The sequence below is a fragment of the Vulpes lagopus genome, chromosome 9, assembly GCF_018345385.1.
Source record: "Vulpes lagopus strain Blue_001 chromosome 9, ASM1834538v1, whole genome shotgun sequence".
Classification (NCBI taxonomy): domain Eukaryota; kingdom Metazoa; phylum Chordata; class Mammalia; order Carnivora; family Canidae; genus Vulpes; species Vulpes lagopus.
Genome location: NC_054832.1, coordinates 46,369,258 through 46,389,776, shown reverse-complemented (window position 1 = coordinate 46,389,776; position 20,519 = coordinate 46,369,258). Strand labels below are relative to the sequence as shown.

The 20,519-nt window shown below is 38.5% G+C and overlaps 1 protein-coding gene across 1 annotated transcript in view; it reads right to left on the bottom strand.

Annotated features, from left to right (window-relative positions):
• The window catches only part of MMP16 (matrix metallopeptidase 16), a 293,094-nt gene that overhangs the window by 45,168 nt on the left and 227,407 nt on the right, over positions 1-20,519 (bottom strand). The window contains exon 7 of the mRNA XM_041769632.1: positions 1,968-2,106. Within this exon, the coding sequence (XP_041625566.1) occupies positions 1,968-2,106 (139 nt within the window). The remainder of the gene's footprint in view (positions 1-1,967; positions 2,107-20,519) is intronic.

Genomic DNA, 20,519 nt, shown 5'->3' with positions numbered 1-20,519 from the left:
GGGCCCAAGGCAGGTGCTAAAACACTGAGCCACCCAGTCTGCCCTACACTTTCATTTTATATGGATAGTTTGTGCCTCACTTAAAATATCCCAAGTGTTTCCCATACTCTGTGTTTTTCTCATCCTCATCAATTCATCTAGTTTGATCCTGGGAACAACTTCTCTTTAAGGGTGTTAAGATCCCCCCCCTTCTTTCCATCTGTTTCTATCCCTGTTTAAACTTCTTTTCAGCCCTTCAGGCTCTTGGCTAATTCAATCATCAATCAATCAATCAGTCAGTCAATTGATACGTTCTGCGCTCTAGTTCTCCACAGTTTCATCTCAGATATCTTTTTTTGTTTGTTTAAGTTTTTATTTAAATCCCGTTAGTTACCATAGAGCATAATATTGATTTCAGGAGAATTTAGTGATTCATCGGTTACATACAACACCCAGTGGTCATCACAACAAATACCCTCCTTAATGCCCATCACCCATTTACACCGTCCTCCAGCCCCCTCCCTCCATCAACCTTCAGTTTGTTCTCTATTGTTAAGAGTCAATCCCTGGTTTAGGGTGCGGGGAATACAATAGTATTCCTTTTCCTTTTTTGCTTCCCTCATCTTTTTTTTTTTTCCTTATCCCCTACGTTCATCTGATTTGTGTCTTAAATTTGTTTTTCTCTGACTGACTGATTTCACTTAGCATAACACACTCTAGTTCCATCCACTTCATTGCAAATGGCAAGATTTCATTCTTTTTTTATGGCAGAGTCATATTCCATTATATCTATATCTATAGAGATACATACACCCCCCTCACATACACACCTCTTCTTTATCCATCCATCAGTTGATAGATATTCTGGCCATTTTCATAATTTGGCTACTGTTGATAATGCCGCTATAAACATCAGGGTGCATGTGCCCTTTCCAATCAATATTTTTGTATCCTTTGGGTAGATACCAATTGCTGGATTGTAGGGTAGTGCTGTCATATATCTTCTCCTCACAATTCTGTCAACCGTACAACTCAATCTCTTTCCCTGTGTTTCCCCCACAGACTTATGACTTACTATTTTGAAGCAAGCTTTGAGGATGGATTACCAGGCACCTAAGTTAATTTTTTTTAATGTTATTTATTTATTTGAGAGAGAGAGAGAGAGAGCATGAGCAGGGGAAGGGACAGAAGGAGAGAGAGAAGCAGACTCCCCGCTGATCATGGAACCCAACACGAGGCTCCAGGACCTCAAGATCATGACCTGAGTGGAAGTAAGCCACTTAGTCGACTGAGCCACCCAGGTGCCTCAACTAAGTTCAGTTTACCAGGTAACCTTACTTTTGTATGCCAGGCAGTTAGTATTTGTGCAATTAAAACTTGTCACTTAGGTAAATAACAAGCAATACATTTTATTGGGTGAAATTAATTGGGTGAATTTTTTTCTACTCATGAATTTTCCTTGTCTTTATGAGCAATTTCTTAGTTTACTGGGAACTAACTGAATCAAGTAAAGCTTAAGAGATTATATTGTAGTTGAATACAAGAAGCAAAATAGATTTCATATAAAAAGAGCAAGTAACTGCAAATACTCTATTAAAAAAAGACGACAACCCAATAATCTTTAGGTAATGGAAAAATTGGCTTTTTACTAATTAACCAATTCATTTCTTTTGGTATTTTAAGCCAAATGTAAAAAATTCACTCAAATGCCTTCTAAATTTGACTCATGTATGAGAACGCCATATAAGAAAACATAAATTACAGTGTTAAACATTATCAATGATTTTACCTCATTTATATTTCTTTTTTCTCTTTTTTTTTTCCTTTTCATTTATATTTCCGGTCAACATATGCAGTTCATTTCATAAGATGAATTAGCTACCTAACTTCACTCCACAGGTTTCACTTCTTCATCTCTATGTGTGCTATAGGGCCCTGAACAAAATGACCAAAATACAACAGAGCAAGACATGGGAAACATTCCTTACCTTTAAAGAAGACAAAATTCCCATCACTGTTTTCATAAACTGCATCGATACTAGGAGGCAAGCCCCGCCAGAAGTAAGTAATTTGCATGGGGTATCCATCCATCACCCTGTTGTTTCTCACTCGCCAAAACCACTGGTCCTGCAAACCAAGCAAAAGCATCTCTCAACAAACATGCAGGCCTCCATGGCATTTCCCTGTGCAATGGTGTGACACTTCTAAAACTAAACTAGTGTCATTTTCATTGTCTCACATCAAAACATTCAAAGAAACAGCTAATCAACTTGCTTACAGTGATCAGTAATTGGTTCTGTCTTTACCCACCCAACCTCTAATCCATACAATGTGATTGAAAGATAATGTAAAAACATTTAATTTAAGCACTTTACATTATCTTCAGGGCTTTTCAGATGGAAAAAACAGAAGTAGCACAGACAAGTCCCTGCCAGATTTGTGGATTAAGTCAGTTTTCCTGAATAAGAGAGCAACATATGGACATGTATGCATTTACAGACGTATACAAGATCTCCACACCTAAAATGTGAGGGATGGAATAAAAGAGGCCATCCCTCCTGCTATGCTCACATCATACCCATCATCTCCTATAATTATAAGTAGAGTCCTCTTTCACCCTCAAACATGTTTTGGTTTGGATGACAAGTCATACGGTCACCCTACATGAACAAAGCTATCTTGAAAAAAAATCATCACAGTGATTCCAATCTGGGTCAACTGCCTCTGCTATACGCTCTCACCATATCCTGACCTCACTCAATCATAGCATCGGTCATTTTATGTAAAAAGTGTCTACTTTTATCTCTAGTGAATATACGACTTGTCCAAGAGCAAGTATTTATAAATGTTGTTGACTTAATCATTAGCTTACACACAATGTGTTTCACTGTAAATTCTTTCTAAAGGCAGAAAAAACTTCCAAAAAATGTTATTTCTGATGACATTCAATTGTTTTCTATGGAAAATTTCAGAATAAAGACTATCCAAAGTGTTTTGATATTAGAAAAACTAGGTATATTTTAAAGTATACTATTTCACTTTATTTCAAAATTTTGTATTTACAAACAACATTTCACTTGGAAATCATAAGTATGTTTCACTAAAATACTTCCAATTTCCCCTCCTTAGATATTAGTAAGCGATTTATTACAGGGTTTTCTCAATCTTTTGGCTCACAATAGTTTAACCTGACTAGATTTCCTAGGCCTTGTGAGTTATTCATAGAGTCATACACACACACACTCAACTGAGGATTCTTGGATTTCAGGTAATACGATAAAAATGAACCTTTTCCCATCTAAACCAATCCAAATATAAAACTTTTCTTAGGAATCTTTGGATAGTTGTAATTCATTCTAGTTATCTGGAGCTGTCTTCTCTATGAACTTTGTTCTTTATAAAAAAGAAGGAAGTAGCTTAATAAACAACTCTAAGTTTGTATCCTATTCTTGCTCTGTCCCTTAATAACGGTTACCCTAGCCAAGATACTAGTCATTGAGTTATTAAAACTAGTGACAGACTCATAGTATAAATACTGTCTTATTGTATTTTATTTTATTTTTATGTAGGCTCCATACCCAGTGCGGAGCCCAGCGCAGGGCTTGAACTTCCAACCCTGAGATTAAGACCTGAGCTAAGATCTAGAGTTGGAAACAACCGATGGAGCCACCAAGGCACTCCTAATTACTGTTTTAAATATAAAAGGCTTTCTGAGAACCTGGCACACAGTTGGTTGTTATTATTGCTAAAATTATATTGAAACTGGTTATATTATTTTCTTTCACAATCCTGCTTACAGTTTTAGCTGCTGTTCTTTGTTTCCTTTGCAGATTTCAGCCATATTATGGCTCTAGCCATGCATCTCTTTCCTACCAATATCTTCTTATGTTATTAACCTTTTTGTGATAATTTTTATGGTACCAGTTAACCTGAATTAATACATACTTTGATCCACATATAGTAGATACATTAAACTGATTTTAAAAAACTAAGTTATGCCATGAAAAGATCGATCCAGGTAAATTACACAGGCATGAAGATCCAGGGCTTACTGTTAATAGTAGTTAATAGCAGGTGATACTCTGATAATTTATTTTTTTAATTTTTTAAAAAGATGTATTTATTTGAGAGAGAGAGAGCATGCGAGAGAGAAGACAGGGCTAAGAGGAGTAGAGGAAGAGGGAGAGAGAAACCCAAGCAGACTCTGCATTGAGTGCGGAGCCTGATGCGGGCCTGAAACCCAGGACTCTGAGATCAGGACCTGAGCCGAAACCAAGAGCTGGATGCTTAACCAACTGTGCCACCTAGGTGCCCTTCCACATAAAATATTCTTAAGTTATTGTACTGTATATCCTAAAATAAAAAATAAAAATAGCTAAATACCTACTGGATTCTGACAAAGAAATAACTGACCATGGTAATTAATGAAACAATGAAACTGAAAGCTCTCTGACCTGAAGGGTCAGAAAAAATCAGTTTAAAAAAAAGCCTGAAACACATTCCAATTTTTCTCAGAGAAGCACTTCACATAGTTCTCTCTCCAATACCGAGACAAGGCCGGTGGCTCTTTGGGACAGATATATGCTACTGAGTGGAGATAGGAACATAACCTCCACTTGCCATTAATATAGGAAGAAATGGAAACTTTGCCTCAAGAGAGGCATAGTCTATTTGCAAAAATTCAGAAGGTAATATGGAATCGTAGGTGAATTGAGAATGATTTCTCATTGACAGCAGCAGCCTTGGCAGACAGTGATATAAATTGTCGATATTCAGGTTGTGCTTCTATTCAACTTATCCACACTTTCTCAGGGTGGTAGAAAGTAATGGCCGAAATAATTTAGCGAGCATTTGTCACAGAGGATGTAAACATATCACAATCACTATAGATTGCCATTTCAGAAACTGAGCTTGTGAAGAGAGGATATTTAAAATGATATTTAAGCCTCTATGCACATTTTCCTTCTAAGCGAAATCTCTTCTGACCCCACAGTCTAAAATTGAATTCCCTCCTGCCATCCACCCACAGGGGCTTTCACTCCCCCTCCTCCCCTGCTTTATTTTCCTTCACCATGTTGATCACTGTTTAACACAACACATGTTTTCTTTATTGTCCATTCTCTCTCCGGTAGAATAGATTTGCCATCTCTCCATGATGGCAAATGTATCTGTCTGTGTTCATTTGTGGTTCCCCAGAAAAATGTCTCGCACATGGTCAAAGCTTACTAAATATTTCTTGAAAGGAAACAAATTTAAGGAGGAAAGGGCAAAGTAAAGGTAAGTTATCCTCTTACAAAAGCTATGCAAATGTCACAAGAATACAAAAGTTCCGCTTGAATAGGCACAGGTGTTTACTATATATTCCATTATTTAGAAAGGTATGCTATATAAAGGTCTTTGGGCCATGCAGGGAAAAAAATTTTTGCTTCACCCTTCTAAACAATGTAGGTTTTGTTTTGGCCTTTGGTATAAAGGGAAAGAAAGAATTCAAGCTCTAAATCTGTTGTTTCTATCTTGCCACTGGCCTTTTTTTGGCTACAGCCCTTATAAAAGGGGGCGGAAGCAGTGGAAGCATACCCTAAAAATAATCAAAACTAGCACATTTGCAAAATCAACTCATGAAAAAAAATAGCACTTAAAAATTACCAAAGAGGAATTCCTACTTAAACACCAATATTTCACTTTATTTTCAAAAAAGATTTACTTATTTATTAGAAAGAGAAAGAGAGATCACAAGTAGGGGTTGCGGGAGAGGGAGAAGCAGGCTCCCCACTGAGCAGGGAGTCTCACGCGGGGCTCGATCTCAGGACCCTGGGATCATGACGCGAGCCGAAGATGGATGCTTAACCAACTGTGCCACCAGGAACCCCAATATTTCACTTTAGGTACAAGGTCACACAGATTTTTCTTTCCATGTAGTGAGGGATCCGGGCAGGCCACTTTGCTCATAGAGATGACAAACACCCAGAGTACTGCAGGGTGTAGACCACGAGGAAATAACATACCAGGGAAATCTGGTTTCTTTTTTCTTTTTTTAAAAAGTATTTTATTTATTTATTCATGAGAGACACAGAGAGAGAGGCAGAGATGCAGGCAGAGGGAGAAGCAGGCTCCATGCACCGGGAGCCTGACGTGGGATTCCATCCTGGGTCTCCAGGATCACACCCTGGGCCAAAGGCAGTTGCTCAACCGCTGAGCCACCCAGGGATCCCAATCTGGTTTCTTTTTTAAAATTCCCTTGAAAATTCAATACAGGCATACAGGCATATGCTATAACTATTATATGCTAATAATAATATAATAATTATTATGCTAATACAGGCATATGCTTTGCTGACCACTCCAGAGGCAAAAGCATCCATCCTCCCGCTGAGGGACTGGGAAGATGCATTAGGCATCTACTCTGGGGACAGGGTGGGGTTTGCAGGCCTCTTTTTAGGAGCGGATGAGCGCATCGGATCGACTGTGCTTCTCTTCTGATACACAGGTTGGTTAATTCAGCCCCAAACCTGAGACACCCCTGTGAGGGCCTCACGTGTCTAAACTGAACCTTGCCAGAAGGCATCTGGGTTGCTCGCCCAGCCCTCGCCCGCCCCGCCACTGGGCGCCCCCAGTCATCCCCACCTCCGAAATAGCATCTCCCAAGTCCTGATTCCCTGCCATTGTCACTGTCACCAGCCCACTCCGTGCTGCCACCGAGTTTCACGGAGGTGCCAGCTCCCAGCTCCAGATCTGCCTCCTACCGCATCTAAAACGGAATTCAGATTCGCTCCTGCCTGCAGCCCCGGTGCATCCACTGCAGGTCCCTTCGTGCCCATGACGCCCTCCCCACACCGGCACCCTTGCTGCCTCCAGGAGGGATGCTCTCTTCTCCCTTAAGACGTCCCCACACCCTCTGCTCCCACTATTCACCCGATGAACCCTGGATCACCTCTCCATTCTCGGCTGAAATTTCCTTTCCACAAAAAGGCCCTACCTGCCCCCCGACTGGAATTAGGTGACCCTGTTATGCTGTTTCGCAGTAGTCTGTAATTTCACTTTCCAGCACTTACACCATCTGTCACCCTATTATCATTTTTAAAAATATTTTATTTATTTACTCCTGAGAGAGAAAGAGGGGGGTGCAGAGACACAGGCAGAGGGAGAAGCAGGCTCCATGCAGGGAGCCTGACATGAGACTTGATCCCGGGACTCCAGGATCACGCCCTGAGTCAAAGGCAGGCACAAAACCACTGAGTCACCCAGGGATCCCCCTTATTATCATTTTTAAAGTGACACACTCTCCCTGCTGCTCCACTGCACTCTATGCCCATGGAGGTCGGGACAGTATGTCCCCTTACCACTGAACTATCAGCTTTTGGCTTTCTGTAGGAGATCTACCCATGCTGAATGGTCACACTTGTCTATTTTTTTCATCAAACCGTCCTGGGATGAAGAATATATGCCTGAGATGATTCAAACCAAGGTAACTGCTTAATAGGAGTATTAGAGTATTTATTAAAATGACATTCTTATCAAGGAAACACACTAGCTATGGGGGGAAAACACCGAAAAACGTTTGCCTATAAATATGGACTTGTTTACAAGCAGTCATGTACTGTTTCTGAGGATGTATCATGGGGGCAAAAGAATGGGAAATCTGATGTTCAAAATGAATACGGTTCCTATGAACGAGAAAAAGGCATGTAGTTATAGTGATTAAAACATAAAGTCATGGCAAGAATGAGAGAAAAAGCAATTTGCATGAATGCTTAAAGGGCGGAAGAAATGGTGGCCTTCTTCTCAGGTTCTCAAAGCCGAATGAGACAGTCTCACACCCAGCTGAGTGCTCCCCACCCTGGGCCCAGCCTTGCTAGCCAAGCTTATCAAGGGGTCTCACAGGGCTGGAGTTCAACTGATTCATTGCTTTAGATATACTTCAAAAGCACAGAGTAAAAGCAAATGATCAGAATTTTTCACAACATTTAATAAACAATGTTTAATAATGGCATATGCTTGACCAAGCTCATAAATAATTACTGAACCTTTGGGAATAAAAATTGACAATTACCAATTATTAGGTTAATTTGGTTAGCGACAGAGAATACTAAAAATCAGCCCATAAATTAGTTGCTGTAAAAAAAAAAAAAAAAGACTTTCTAATTGAAGTAATTGTAGATTCACATTACACCTATCAGAAATAACAGATTCCTTATACTCTTCCCTAACCTTCCCCAATGATAACTCTTAACATAATTACAGTACAATATCAAAACTAGGAAATGGAGTTTGATACAACCCACCCACATTATTAAAATTTCACATGTGCTCTTGTGTATACGTATGTATTTATGCTTAATCCAACAGTGAAAGCATACCTTTACAACACAGAGAGATAGTAGTTGGCCCTGAAAACAAGGGATCAAGATGTGTATCAGTCATAATGGCAATTTAGATATTATATGCGATGCAAAATACACTGGCTAGGCCTTAGAGGCCATAGAATCATTCATGAAGCACCAACAGGTAGAAGTCAAACGTGCTTAAAGTGGAATCTACTTGAGCCTTCACACCTTACTTCTTCCAGTTTATAAGAAGAAAGGAATAAGTCAAATGACACTTTAAAGAAGCAATCAAGCACATTTCAGCACGAGGCATGGTTTAGAAGACAACTGGCCTGGTCTCAACAAGAAAACAACAACAACAACCAAAGTCATGAGGAAAAAGTTGGGAAGAAATGTCAGATCTAAATAGACATAATAGGGATGCCCGGGTGGCTCAGTGGTTTGGCGCCTGCCTTCGGTCCAGGGCATGATCTTGGAGACCCGGGATGGAGTCCCACGTCGGGCTCCCTGCATGGAGCCTGCTTCTCCCTCTGCCTGTGTCTCTGCCTCTCTCTCTGTATCTCTCATGAATAAATAAATAAAATTAAAAAAAAAAATAGACATAACAACCAAATGCAATGCATGGGTAATCCCTGGATCCTGTATTTAGAGATGGAGTTTCCTTTTTTTTTTTTTTTAATTTTTTTTATTTATTTATGTGAGAAAGAGTGAAAATGAGAGAACACAAGCAGGAGGAGTGGCAGAGGGAGTGAGAGAAGCAGGCCCGATCCCAGGACCCTGGGATCATGACCTGTGCTGAAGGCAGATGCTGAACTGATTGAGCCACCCAGGTGTCTCAGAGAAGTTTTCTGGTATCAACCACTTTCTTTCAAACATTTCACCAAAACCTTGGGCATGCATGGTGCATTGCTCATACACACACACACAGAAAATTCAGGCAAGCGCTTAAAATTGTTAAATCTAGAAATTAAGCATGCAAGTATTCATTCTTCCAACTTTTCTGTATTTCTGAAATTTTCACTTAAAATAAGAAGTTTAAAACATATACTCAGTTTGAAAAACCCGAAAATAAGGGCGCCTTGATGGCTCAGTAGGGTTAGGTATTTGTCTTCAACCCAGGGTCCTGGGATTGAGCCCCACATTGGGCTCCCTGTTCAGCAGGGGAGTCTGCTTCTCTCTCTGCCTCTGCTCATATGCTCTCTTTCTCTCGCTCACTCTCTCTCTCAAATAAATACATAAAATCTTTAAAAAAACCCACAACAACGTGAAGACACATAGGCAATTCCCTTATGATAGAATATTATTATATTATCACTGTAAGTATTTAAAATGGTTAAATAGTATTCTGGCTACCAAACAACCATAAGATTATGAAGCCTTCATTTAAGTCATTTATTTCTATTTTTTAAAGTATTTATTTATTTGAGAGACGGGGATAGGGGCAGAGGGAGAGAATCTTCAAGCAGACGCCCCACTGAGCACAGAGCCAGGCTCCTGGCTCACCACATGACCCATGCAATCATGACCTGAGACAAAACCAAGAGTCAGAGGCTTAATGGACTGACCCACCGAGACACCCCCATCTTAGCCATTTAAACTTGTTATTATAAATAGTGTTGCAACCAACATTTTTTATGCTTTAAAAAAGAAACAAAACTATGCCCATGCCATTTAATTAAGTGTAATTCATGCTCCATTCAACAGTAACATATGTGAACTGAAAATATAAAAATCACACCTTGTAAAACCATACAAATATATTATAAACTCACTAATTTGATTTCACACTATTGTATTCCAATTTACTGCCTGTACGAAGAATTATAAAAGGTATTGTAGTATTTAAAGAAAGAAAAAAAAAAAAAAAAAGAAAGAGAACAAGGCCATTTACATTTATTTAGCTATGTTTCTTTTTCAACATTGGGAAAGAAAAAGTAAAATTATAACTTGGAGGAAAAAAAAATTCTAAGAGTGCTTAATAGATGTATCTGGCAAAGACAATGCCATTCTGGGAAGCTTTCATTAACTTATCACAAGAGCTGACACAAACTGGCTTTTGGTATATAAACCTTAGGAGAAAACCTGTTCAAAGCAACCATTAAAATACACTTTTCTCACTAAGCCAGTCATGAATTTCTGCACGATTTTCAGGGCTTATCACAATTTTCAAAGATCAACCAGATGTAATTCTGGGAGAAATAATGCTGCATTACACCTCAGTAAGTCTGAAGGGGGGCAGAATGTGCCATCCCAAAACGTGCCCCTTTGGCATGTGGATATTTTGAGCTGAAGGCAATCAAGACCCAGTAGGTTCAAGAAAAATTTTACTCCTCCCTTAACTACCTGATAGAATTTAGATAGGGAGCCTGGTGCAGAAACAGAGCTATTACTAGAGAAAACTTTTTATCTGAACAACCAGTATGTATGTCAGGGCAAACATTTAATTACCAAACATCTACTTTTTTTCTTGTCCTGTGAACTCTCTTCTCCTTGGGAACCCCAGGTTGCCATCTCATTCCTTAGCTCAAGACGGCATATAAGCCTCAATTGCCTAATGACTTACCCTTGGGTTTTCTATTTTTATTGGGCTCCATACACAGAGAATTAAATTTGTTTTTCTCCTATTAATCTGTCTTATGTCAGTTAAATTATTAGACGAGCCAAAACCCTACAAGGAAAAAAAGGAAAATGCTTCCACCTCCATGGGTCAAATCACTTTGGACGGTCAGTGTCTACACATATATTCCTTAATGTCTTTGACTATTTTCAAGGAAGAATCTGTCAGAATTAATATCTGGATTTATAAATGTAAATTATTTTAATAAAGTATATTTAAGTTTCAAAGGGCATATGGCATTTGCAGAATATATTGTTAACTACTAATGCTAACTGTACACAATAATTTTTAGAGTCTCCAGATGTTAAAAAAAAAAAAAAAGCCTTTGTTTTTAGATTACTTTAGATTGCAAATCTGGTTAAGTGATATGTCAGATGTTGATTAGTATTAGTAAAAGGTTAAGTGATATGTCAGATGTTGATTAGTATTTATTAAGCCCTGACATAAAGAATACTGATTTTTAAAACTTAAGAACTCATAATTATTCATGCATAATGTAACACATAGAAACATAAATATTTATTTTTTTAAGTAATATTTATGATTTTTAATCCATTTATATATGTGAATAATGAGTGGTAAAGAAGTGTTGCTATAACACAAATGTGCTTAGGCCCTAGTACAGAAAGATCTGAGAAGAGAAAATGTAATGTGTGTGTGCTGACCCTGTTTTCTTCTTAAGTCCTTACCTTCTTTCTTGTTTCTTCTTGCGTCTACTCTTGTTCCGAAACTACTCTGCAATGGTTATAATGCAGAAAAGAACAGTGTACTAAAAACTGCTTCATCAGCGCACTGCATTTAAGGTAAGGATCCTCAAATTCCAGATATAATTACATCGCACGGTACTATGACATTTTGCTTCCCCCCCCTCCCCACCTCCTTTGGACTCTGAGGATCATGAATATTGGCAGAGAGATCTCAATTTCAATTCACATATCATATAATTAAGTGTTGGAAAAGAAAAAAGGTTTCATTCCTCCCACTGCACTAGCAGTTCTGGATTCCAAAAATATGAACTCTTTAAGAGTGTACATTCAATCTAGAGGGGAGCAGAGGCAAACAACTAATTTCAAAAAATTGTGTGAAATGCTGTTATTGCTGCCTCTATAAAATGGGAACTACCATTTAGTGAATATAATAAGCCGGAAAACAGCTGTGTCATTAGCACACCTATCAAGAACTGCCATCACTTTACTTTTGACCTGAAGAAAGATGCTTCATTTACAATAAAAACTATGTTCCCGCTGAATAGAGTATATGGCAATTTTTACTCAAGGTACATAAGGGCAGTGTATTCAATTTAGTTTCTAACCACCCAATCTAAAGTTGTCTTTCTTTAGTCTTTTTCTATCAACTCATCAGGTTTTATTTTCTTCATAATACCTATTGTTCTATGAAATCATCTTGTTTATTTGCTCAGCTGCCTCTCATCAGAGTAGGCACCTCATCTACCTTATTCAAACACTGTGCTCCTCCGCCCTGCCACAATGGCCAGCGTTATGTGTTGAGCAAGTGTTCAAAAATAGAGAAAAACAGACCGTGAAAGAGAAGAGACACAGCCGCAAATCTTTTCCTTGGCCCGGATGCAGGGGGACTGGGTTGGTCAATATTGAACATAAGCATCCCCATGGAAAGGCTTTTTCAGGCCCTCTCTACTGCCCATATAGGCACCACACACCTACCATGTACTTAAATGTCTGTATGGAAATTACCCATTTGCCAGCCTGTTTCTACATGTTACTGTCTTTCCCATGAGTATCATTATCATTCTTTTCTCTCTCTCTCTCTCTCTCTCTCTCTCTCTCTTATGGACTCGATTCAGGCTTCACTACCTCTAGGGATATTCACTTAAAACAAAGACTATTCTCCAAGGACTCTTCCTGCCCTTTAGATAACCTTTCCACGTATTCCCTTTGCACCTTGGAGAGCAGTGAATGGTGGTCAGTGTGCCAGGACAGGGTCATGCCATGGAGGGTAGAAAAGAGATGTCTCATGATATTGATGGGGGAACACAGGGCTAGCCAAGGACAAGGCACGAGCCTTGGGCGGCACACTGACAAGTCCTTGAAACAGGCATGGGACCTTCCTCTTCAGGCTCAATTGCCTTGAAGTTACTACTTTGCTAAGGGCAAAAGGCAACCTTAGCCCGGCCCCCAAGAGCCTGTGAGTCTACTTTAACATATAAAAATTCCTTTAGAAATTTCCCTTTATCTCTAAACCCCCAAGATACGTGTTGACAATCATCCCCCAAGCACATGGCCCAGCGATACACATCTGAAGGGTCTCATGACTCAGGATTTATTAGATGGTAAATAAGTGACATTTTCCCAACAATAGCTGGTCCCCCTCCAGGTCCTGGAAACCTTGCTTCCAAAATTCCTTAGAGAGCACGCTATCCCCAAACACCTCCCAACTCCCAGGTATATAATCAGCCACCCCTCACAGGCCCAGGGCAGCAGCTCTTCCTTTAATAAAACCACCAGTTTGCACCAAAGAACATCTCAAGAATTCCTTCTTGGTCGTTGGCTCCGGACCCCACCTCTAATTCCAACACTTCACCAATATCACACAGAAAGGATCAAAGGTGGAGCTAGTGCTGTGGAGTACTGTGTTTTGGCCTCTTCTTCACAGAAGGAAACTCACTGAACTAAAAAAATGTGGCTATTGCAGACAAAACCAGCAATAAGAACAATACACTGAACAGAAGAGTTGTCAATAGACTCCACTTAAAAGCTGTGAGCAAGTGCAGAGGCCGGGGCCTCGGGCAGGGAGGAAGGCAGGCGGATGCCCGGAGGGAAATGTGCCAGAGGGAAACTTTTTTTTTTTCCCCTTTCCAAGGGACACAAAGTGTGAGTTGTCAACAAATTAGGTGATAAAGGCCTATGCTCAATTAGAGGTTTGTTCCTAAGAGATAAGAGTAGATTGGGCAGAGAATTCCCAAGAAATTACAGAGCAAAAAACCCCTGCAAGATTCCTAAGTGACTTTGTTTCAGGGTTCAGGAGTCCTTGTTGCCATAACAGGAGAGACTAATCCTCATTACCATTGCCTAATTGCTTTATGCTAATATGCTCTTGAAAACATTCCTTCTCTTGCCAATGTTTTGCTGTGGTTTATTTACTAAAACAGGGGAGTTCAAAAGGTAACTACCCTTCCTTAAACTCAAAGAAAATCCTCAACAAACAACTTGATGTGCAATAAAATAGTGATGGCATTCTCAGGCAGTCCTGAGGGAAGTCAGACTGTCAGAATCATTAACAAATGGAAAGCACCTGTACTACTGGTTCATTGCTATCAAGGGAAACAAACAGGAATAAGCATTCTTTGCTTACTGTTGGGGGGGGGGGGGGGAGGAGAAACTTCTCCAAAATAATAAGTAAATAACTTTCCTACTCATTCAGCCAAATCATGGAGCCCAGAACAACTACTGATGTGACCAAATAATTTTTGAAAATTATTCTAAGCAATAACGAATCTAATGCCAGAAGATTACAGTATATAGGATTTGACGTTTTGACAAAGTATATAACACGGTAATATTTTTGCAAAAAAGAAATGACTGTCTCACTTGGCTGGAAGATTCATTAAGTTGAGAGGAATTTCAGAAGCTTCTGAAGGTGAAGAAGGATGTGATGGCTGGGCTTTCATAGGAAAAGTGTAGGAGAATTATAGGAAAGGAAGTAAACACACATCATACCAAAGGAGAGTACAAAACAATCCATGTCCCATGAGGTTGAGGGTGACGATGGGCAGGAAAGGATATTTCTTTTTGGGAGAAACTGAAATGAGGTTTGAAAACCACAAGTTTAAGTGGCATATGATGGAGATGAGTGCTCTAGGAGAGGAGGAGTGGTAACTAAGGAAAGTGAGGCAATTCTAGCTAGAATCAACAGCACAGAATGCAATATGAAATGGAAAGATTGCCGCTTAATGGGGCATCCAATGCCAAATCAATAAGATAGAATATATAAGAAAACAGGTATAGAAATTGCTGTGTGATACAAAGGCAGAAGAAAAATGATTAAATCCCTTTACTACCTACAGCCCACTGACAAGTCCTTGAAACAGGCACAATGACATTCCTCTAGGGACCCAACTGCCTGGATGCTAATTCTTGGCTAAGGGCAAAAGGCAATCTTAGCCCAAGCCCAGGGACCCTGTAAGTCTACTTTAACACATAAAAATTCTTTTGGAAACTTCCTTTATCTCTACCCCTAAGACACCCGTTGCCAATCATCCCCCAAGCATACGGCCCAGAGATACACATCTGAAGGGTCTTGTGACTAAGGTTTTATTAGACAGTAATAAATGACAACAATAGTTAGCTCCCCCCTCCCCCCAAGACCCTGGAAACCTTGCTTGCAAAATTCCTTAGGCACTTACACTATCACTATCTCTAACCGCCCTCCCAACTTGGAAGCATGTAATAGGCCACTCCTCATGACCCCAGTGCAGCTCTTTCTGCCCAGGTCCTGTCCCCATGCTTTAATAAAACCACCTTTTTGCACCAAAGACATCTCAAGAATTCTTTCTTGGCCGTTGGCTTCGAACTCTAACATCTTTTCCTACTTCAGAAATGAAGGACCAGAATTAGGAGAAAATGAAGTAAAAAAGAAATGAGAAGTAGAAGGGTGTGGCAGAGATTGTGCTAGAGCTGGGGAGGGAAGGAAAAGAAAGCATTAGGGATTTCTGGAGGGAAGCAGGTTGGCGGTGCCTGGAGAAAGGAAGGCATTTGAGTTAGGTCAAGTAGGAAAAGCTACATTCCTGAGGGAGGGTATCAAGTGAATATAACAATAATGCAGGTAATAAGTAATAAGCAAATTAGGTGTTAAAGAGTGATAAAGAATACGGGTGTCAAAAAAGACAAGAGGAGTTTATGCAAAATATTTATTTATTTTTTTAAAAGATTTTATTTATTTATTCATGATAGAGAGAGAGAGAGAGAGAGAGAGAGAGAGGCAGAGACACAGGCAGAGGGAGAAGCAGGCTCCATGCAGAGGCAGAGGGAGAAGCAGGAGCCCGACATGGGACTGGATCCCGGGTCTCTAGGATCAGGCCCTGGGCTGAAAGTGGAGCTAAACCTCTGAGCCACCCGGGCTGCCCAAAATATTTAGATATGCAGAGAAATTCCTCCCTGCTCAATATAGCGCTCATGTTTGCTATGCCCATTTCAAACTTACCTCTTGGGGGAGACAGATGAAAGTTCCAGTATAATTGAGACTATGTAACCCTGCCTGCATCTCTTCAAGAGGATTCAAATTCACATGGAAGCGAGGAAAGGAAACCTGATTACTTGGTTGAGCAATTTAATTTTTCCTCTGTCTTCTGCTTATATATGAAGACCAAAATAAATTCCTATTTATCTTTTTTTGCAAGGTTTCAGAGCTTTTCAACTTTTCTTGAATTTTATTGTGTGGTTAAAAAAGAATTTGCAATTGTAATTCATTTTACAGACATAATGAATATAGATGAATCTCACTTTATGCCACATATCTACTCCTGAAAATTTGGTTATTGATTATTGTGTGAAGAAAATACTATTTTAATTGAACTAAAAAAGGGGCTAATATTTAAATGAATGCTAAGGAGAAGAATCATTTTACTTTAATTTTGTAAGTACTCTATGCAAAATTAAATAAAAACAATATAAAAACCATTGTTATTGATACAATGTTTCTAATTGTTAGATATTTGTGGCTCAGATTTTTTTTTTTTTTTTGTATCAGGCAACATTTAGACCATTATTTTCTGAGAAGAAAACGGAGTTAGTGAGTCATCTTCTGCATAAAGTGAGTTGAGTTGGTGATACATGGTCCAGCTCATCTATCTTCTAGTGCTCAAACTCATTAACAGAAATTATCAATTATTTGATACTAGTAATTAAAAGAATTATCACCAAAATACACAATATGTTTTTATAGAACTTTACAAAATATGCATTGCTTCATTCAATTCCAAAGCCAAAGTTGGAGACTAGGAAAAAAAAAAAAAAAGATGACCTTGGGTAATACCATATTACTAGCTTTGGTGGTTGAACAGGTTTCATATGATCCAGTTTATACAAAATTAATGTGACTATCAAATGCCATTCTCAAACATGTATATATATTGAGTTCAGTCCACCAAGCTAGAATAACAAACATAGTCTATATTGTTTCTAGAAAATCTTAGAAATGGAAAAGTCTTTCTTCCTCTTTTCTATTAACCTTCTTAAATGCATTTCCATGTATAGTAACTTCATTCTGGGGCTCAGTGAACATTATTATGTTCATAGCTGATTTCTGCAGGTGGTGTATTTTTTAAGATTAGTAACAAGTAATCATAAGTAAATAAAATATTCATTGCTATGATAAAAAAGGAGTTATTTTCTACTGTTAATGACTAACAAATAATATAGATTATCTATTACTTTGCAATATTTTAATGCTATCATTCATTCACCCTCATTCATTATTTTTTGGGGGGGTACACCGGTAATACCTACTTTTGCCCCAGAAGATCCTTTTAGATTTTTCTTTCTCAATGAGAGTCTGTCGCTGTTTTTTCTTACTAGTCAGAAATGGCAGAAATTATGACTGTGAACACAAAACACATCAAGGGAACAGAGACTGATGCTTTTCAGTTTAATAGCTTTTTGTACATTGTTCTGGTTCGGTTCCTCCCTATGTAGAGTTTTGCACCATTAACTCCAAAGTCAAGGAGAGAAAACTATATTTCAGCCTGTGCCAAAGGAAAAACAAATGAGAAGGTGTGGTAGCAGCAACTATAACTAATTCATTATAAATATATTGTGTTTAAGAGATGCTTTCGACTGATAAAGAATAAATTAAGATACAGGCATTTCATTTCTACCTCTTATAATGCTCCAAGGGTATGGCTTCGAGTTTTAAAGAATTAACTAATTTGCATGGTCCAAAACACTGATAAATTATTTAAAATTAATTCTCTAGACCTCTCAATATGGTAGCCATTAGTCACATGGCACTATTTCCATTTCAATTAAATTAAATATAATTTTAAAAATCAGTTCCTCAGTAGCACACTGGTTACATTCGAAGTGCCCAACAGCCACATGAAACTAGTGGCTACCGTTCCGGGCAGCACCTACACATAAAGCATTTTTTTTTTAATGAACAGTGTGCTGTTTAGTTCTTGATGGATGTTATGATTTTTTTTTCCTACCTCCTGATTTGTTTTAAGGCTCCTGTATTACTAATAAAATAAATTCCTAAATGCAGTAGTGGTCCAAGACTATGTGGAAATGTTGACTGAGATAATCCTAAGGCACTAGGGTTTCCAGAGCCAGTCTTTAGCAGAAACACTGTACGTATTGATCAGGACCTGGACTGTGTCTATGGGGCTTCTGGGACAGTCAGCTGAAATGCTAATTGTGGTGTCACAGGTGGAGGCACCACTGCTACAAATTCAGGAACAAAATTTAACATTATTTAGCTGGGGGTCTAACTGGAATGTTCTTTCCTCTCATCTTTGTGTTGCTGGTTAATTTTGCAGTTTAAAACCTGCATTAAAATGTCGCCTCCTCAGAAGATGTTCTTGACCACCCAAACTACCATAGCCCCTTCCCCCATCTCAATCCCTACCTTCTCTCATATTGTTCTATTTCATTTTCACCATTTCGTTTATTGATTCCTTCCTTACTTATATGTATTTATTTGATTTTGACTGTCCCACCTCCACTCAAATAAAGCTCTCTGTAGGAGAAGGATTTTGTGATGTTCACTGCAATATCCCAGATCCTAGAAGGCTGCCAGGCAAAGGCAGGGGCCTTATAAATATTTATCACAGAAATAAATCAATGAAGGCACTGGACAAGAGATGGAGATTAAAGTCATTCATGATGGAGATGTGCTTTTGTAAAATATAAAGGCATTTTTTCCCCAAATAAAAATACATTACTCTTTTCTCCCATTGATCTTTATTATTAATATTCTCCAAAATTGATATTTGAAATGTAGTAACTTCACAGTTATATATTATACATATTTACCTTTAAAAAGTTAAATATGAGGTTAGCTTGTAATAGATGAGACTGGCTATCTGGAGCAGTAAGAGACTCCAGAGATGGAGATGGCATCTCTTGGGGAGAGAGGGGATGCAAATCTTTCGAAGAATGAGAGGGTATGTTAAGTCTCAGGTCCTCCAATTCTAAAGAAATCCTCTTTGGAATCGTAGGTGGAAGTTTTATTTTCTTTCTTTTAATTTTTTTTTTCTTTCAAGATCTTATTTGAATTCAAGTTAGTTAACATTGTAACTGAAAGTTTTAAAGATGGGTGATTTTGACTGTGCATTTTCTAGGAAAGACGGTACAAATAGGCAGATTTCGGTGAGGGGGGGATCTCAGTACTGGGGAGTGTATACCTGGAAAACTTAACAGATGTTAACCATGTATAATTTCAACTACGGCTAGCAGTAACACGGGGAGTACCAGCCTATCAAAAAACGATGGCTCCAAGGACACCATGAGGATTGTCCAACTGCTTCAGAAACAGCCTTCTGATTATCCTATGGCTTTTAATGTAAAGTTTTATTGAGCATAAATAATTCATATTTTTCTTTGTGACAATTATAATTATTACCATGAATTCATAAGTTGTCACTGTGGCTCATGCATCAGCCAGTCTTTTGTGACTTTGTTAACTGAGTTCTTTAGAGCCTGAACCACTGAGGCAGCCTCCCCATAAGCCCAAGGACTGGACCTTGAAACACAATGACTTTCACTACTGAGTCACAGTTGGCCTCTGTTCTAGGCATTTGTCACATCTCACACAGTACAGTACAATTCTGATTTACACTACTTTAATTTTCTTCTCTAACCAGATTTTGGTTGTTCTTTGCATTTCTTTTCTTTTTTTTTTACAAATTAAAATTAATATAAAATGTTCTAAAAAGTTAAAAAATAACACAAATAATTGTCGATATTTCAAAATAACCCCAAAATGGCATTTTTAAAGGCAGAAGAGACATCATTTTAGGTCTTATCTAGATTACAAATGCTTAAGTTTTATACCTTAGAGGAGTTTCAGGAGTGTCTGGGTTATGGCTGAACACAAAATGCAACCTTTAACAGTGTTTGTTTCCCCTTTTATTTTCATGTATATACTAGCAATTTTAGTGATGCCATATACGTTTCATGTCTGAAATGCATAATTAAAGACCTTTAAGAAAACAATCTGTCCATGCTGTATCAGTCTCTGCCCAAAACCCACACTGAATTCTCACTTTAATATGAAGTACCGTAACATTTATTTAGTATAAGGCAGGTCTGTCTTGGGCCTAGACCAGAGTGGAGTACGTTACTGGAAATAACAGAAAGAACTCTTTATTTCACGTACAACATAACCACATACTGTGGGTTCTTGTGGCAGCACGATGGTATATTTTTAATGTAGGATAATTATATTCATTTCTTTTCCTCAAACATGCCCTAGCTCTAAAGTAACTATTCTACGTTGGTTTCCCCTATATAACCCAACAGAATCCTTGCCAATGACAGATCCATGCAAGATAACCACAGAATCCTACTGACAAATATTATAACTGCCAAAATAATTTACCAAGATTATTTCTGTGCCATTATTGA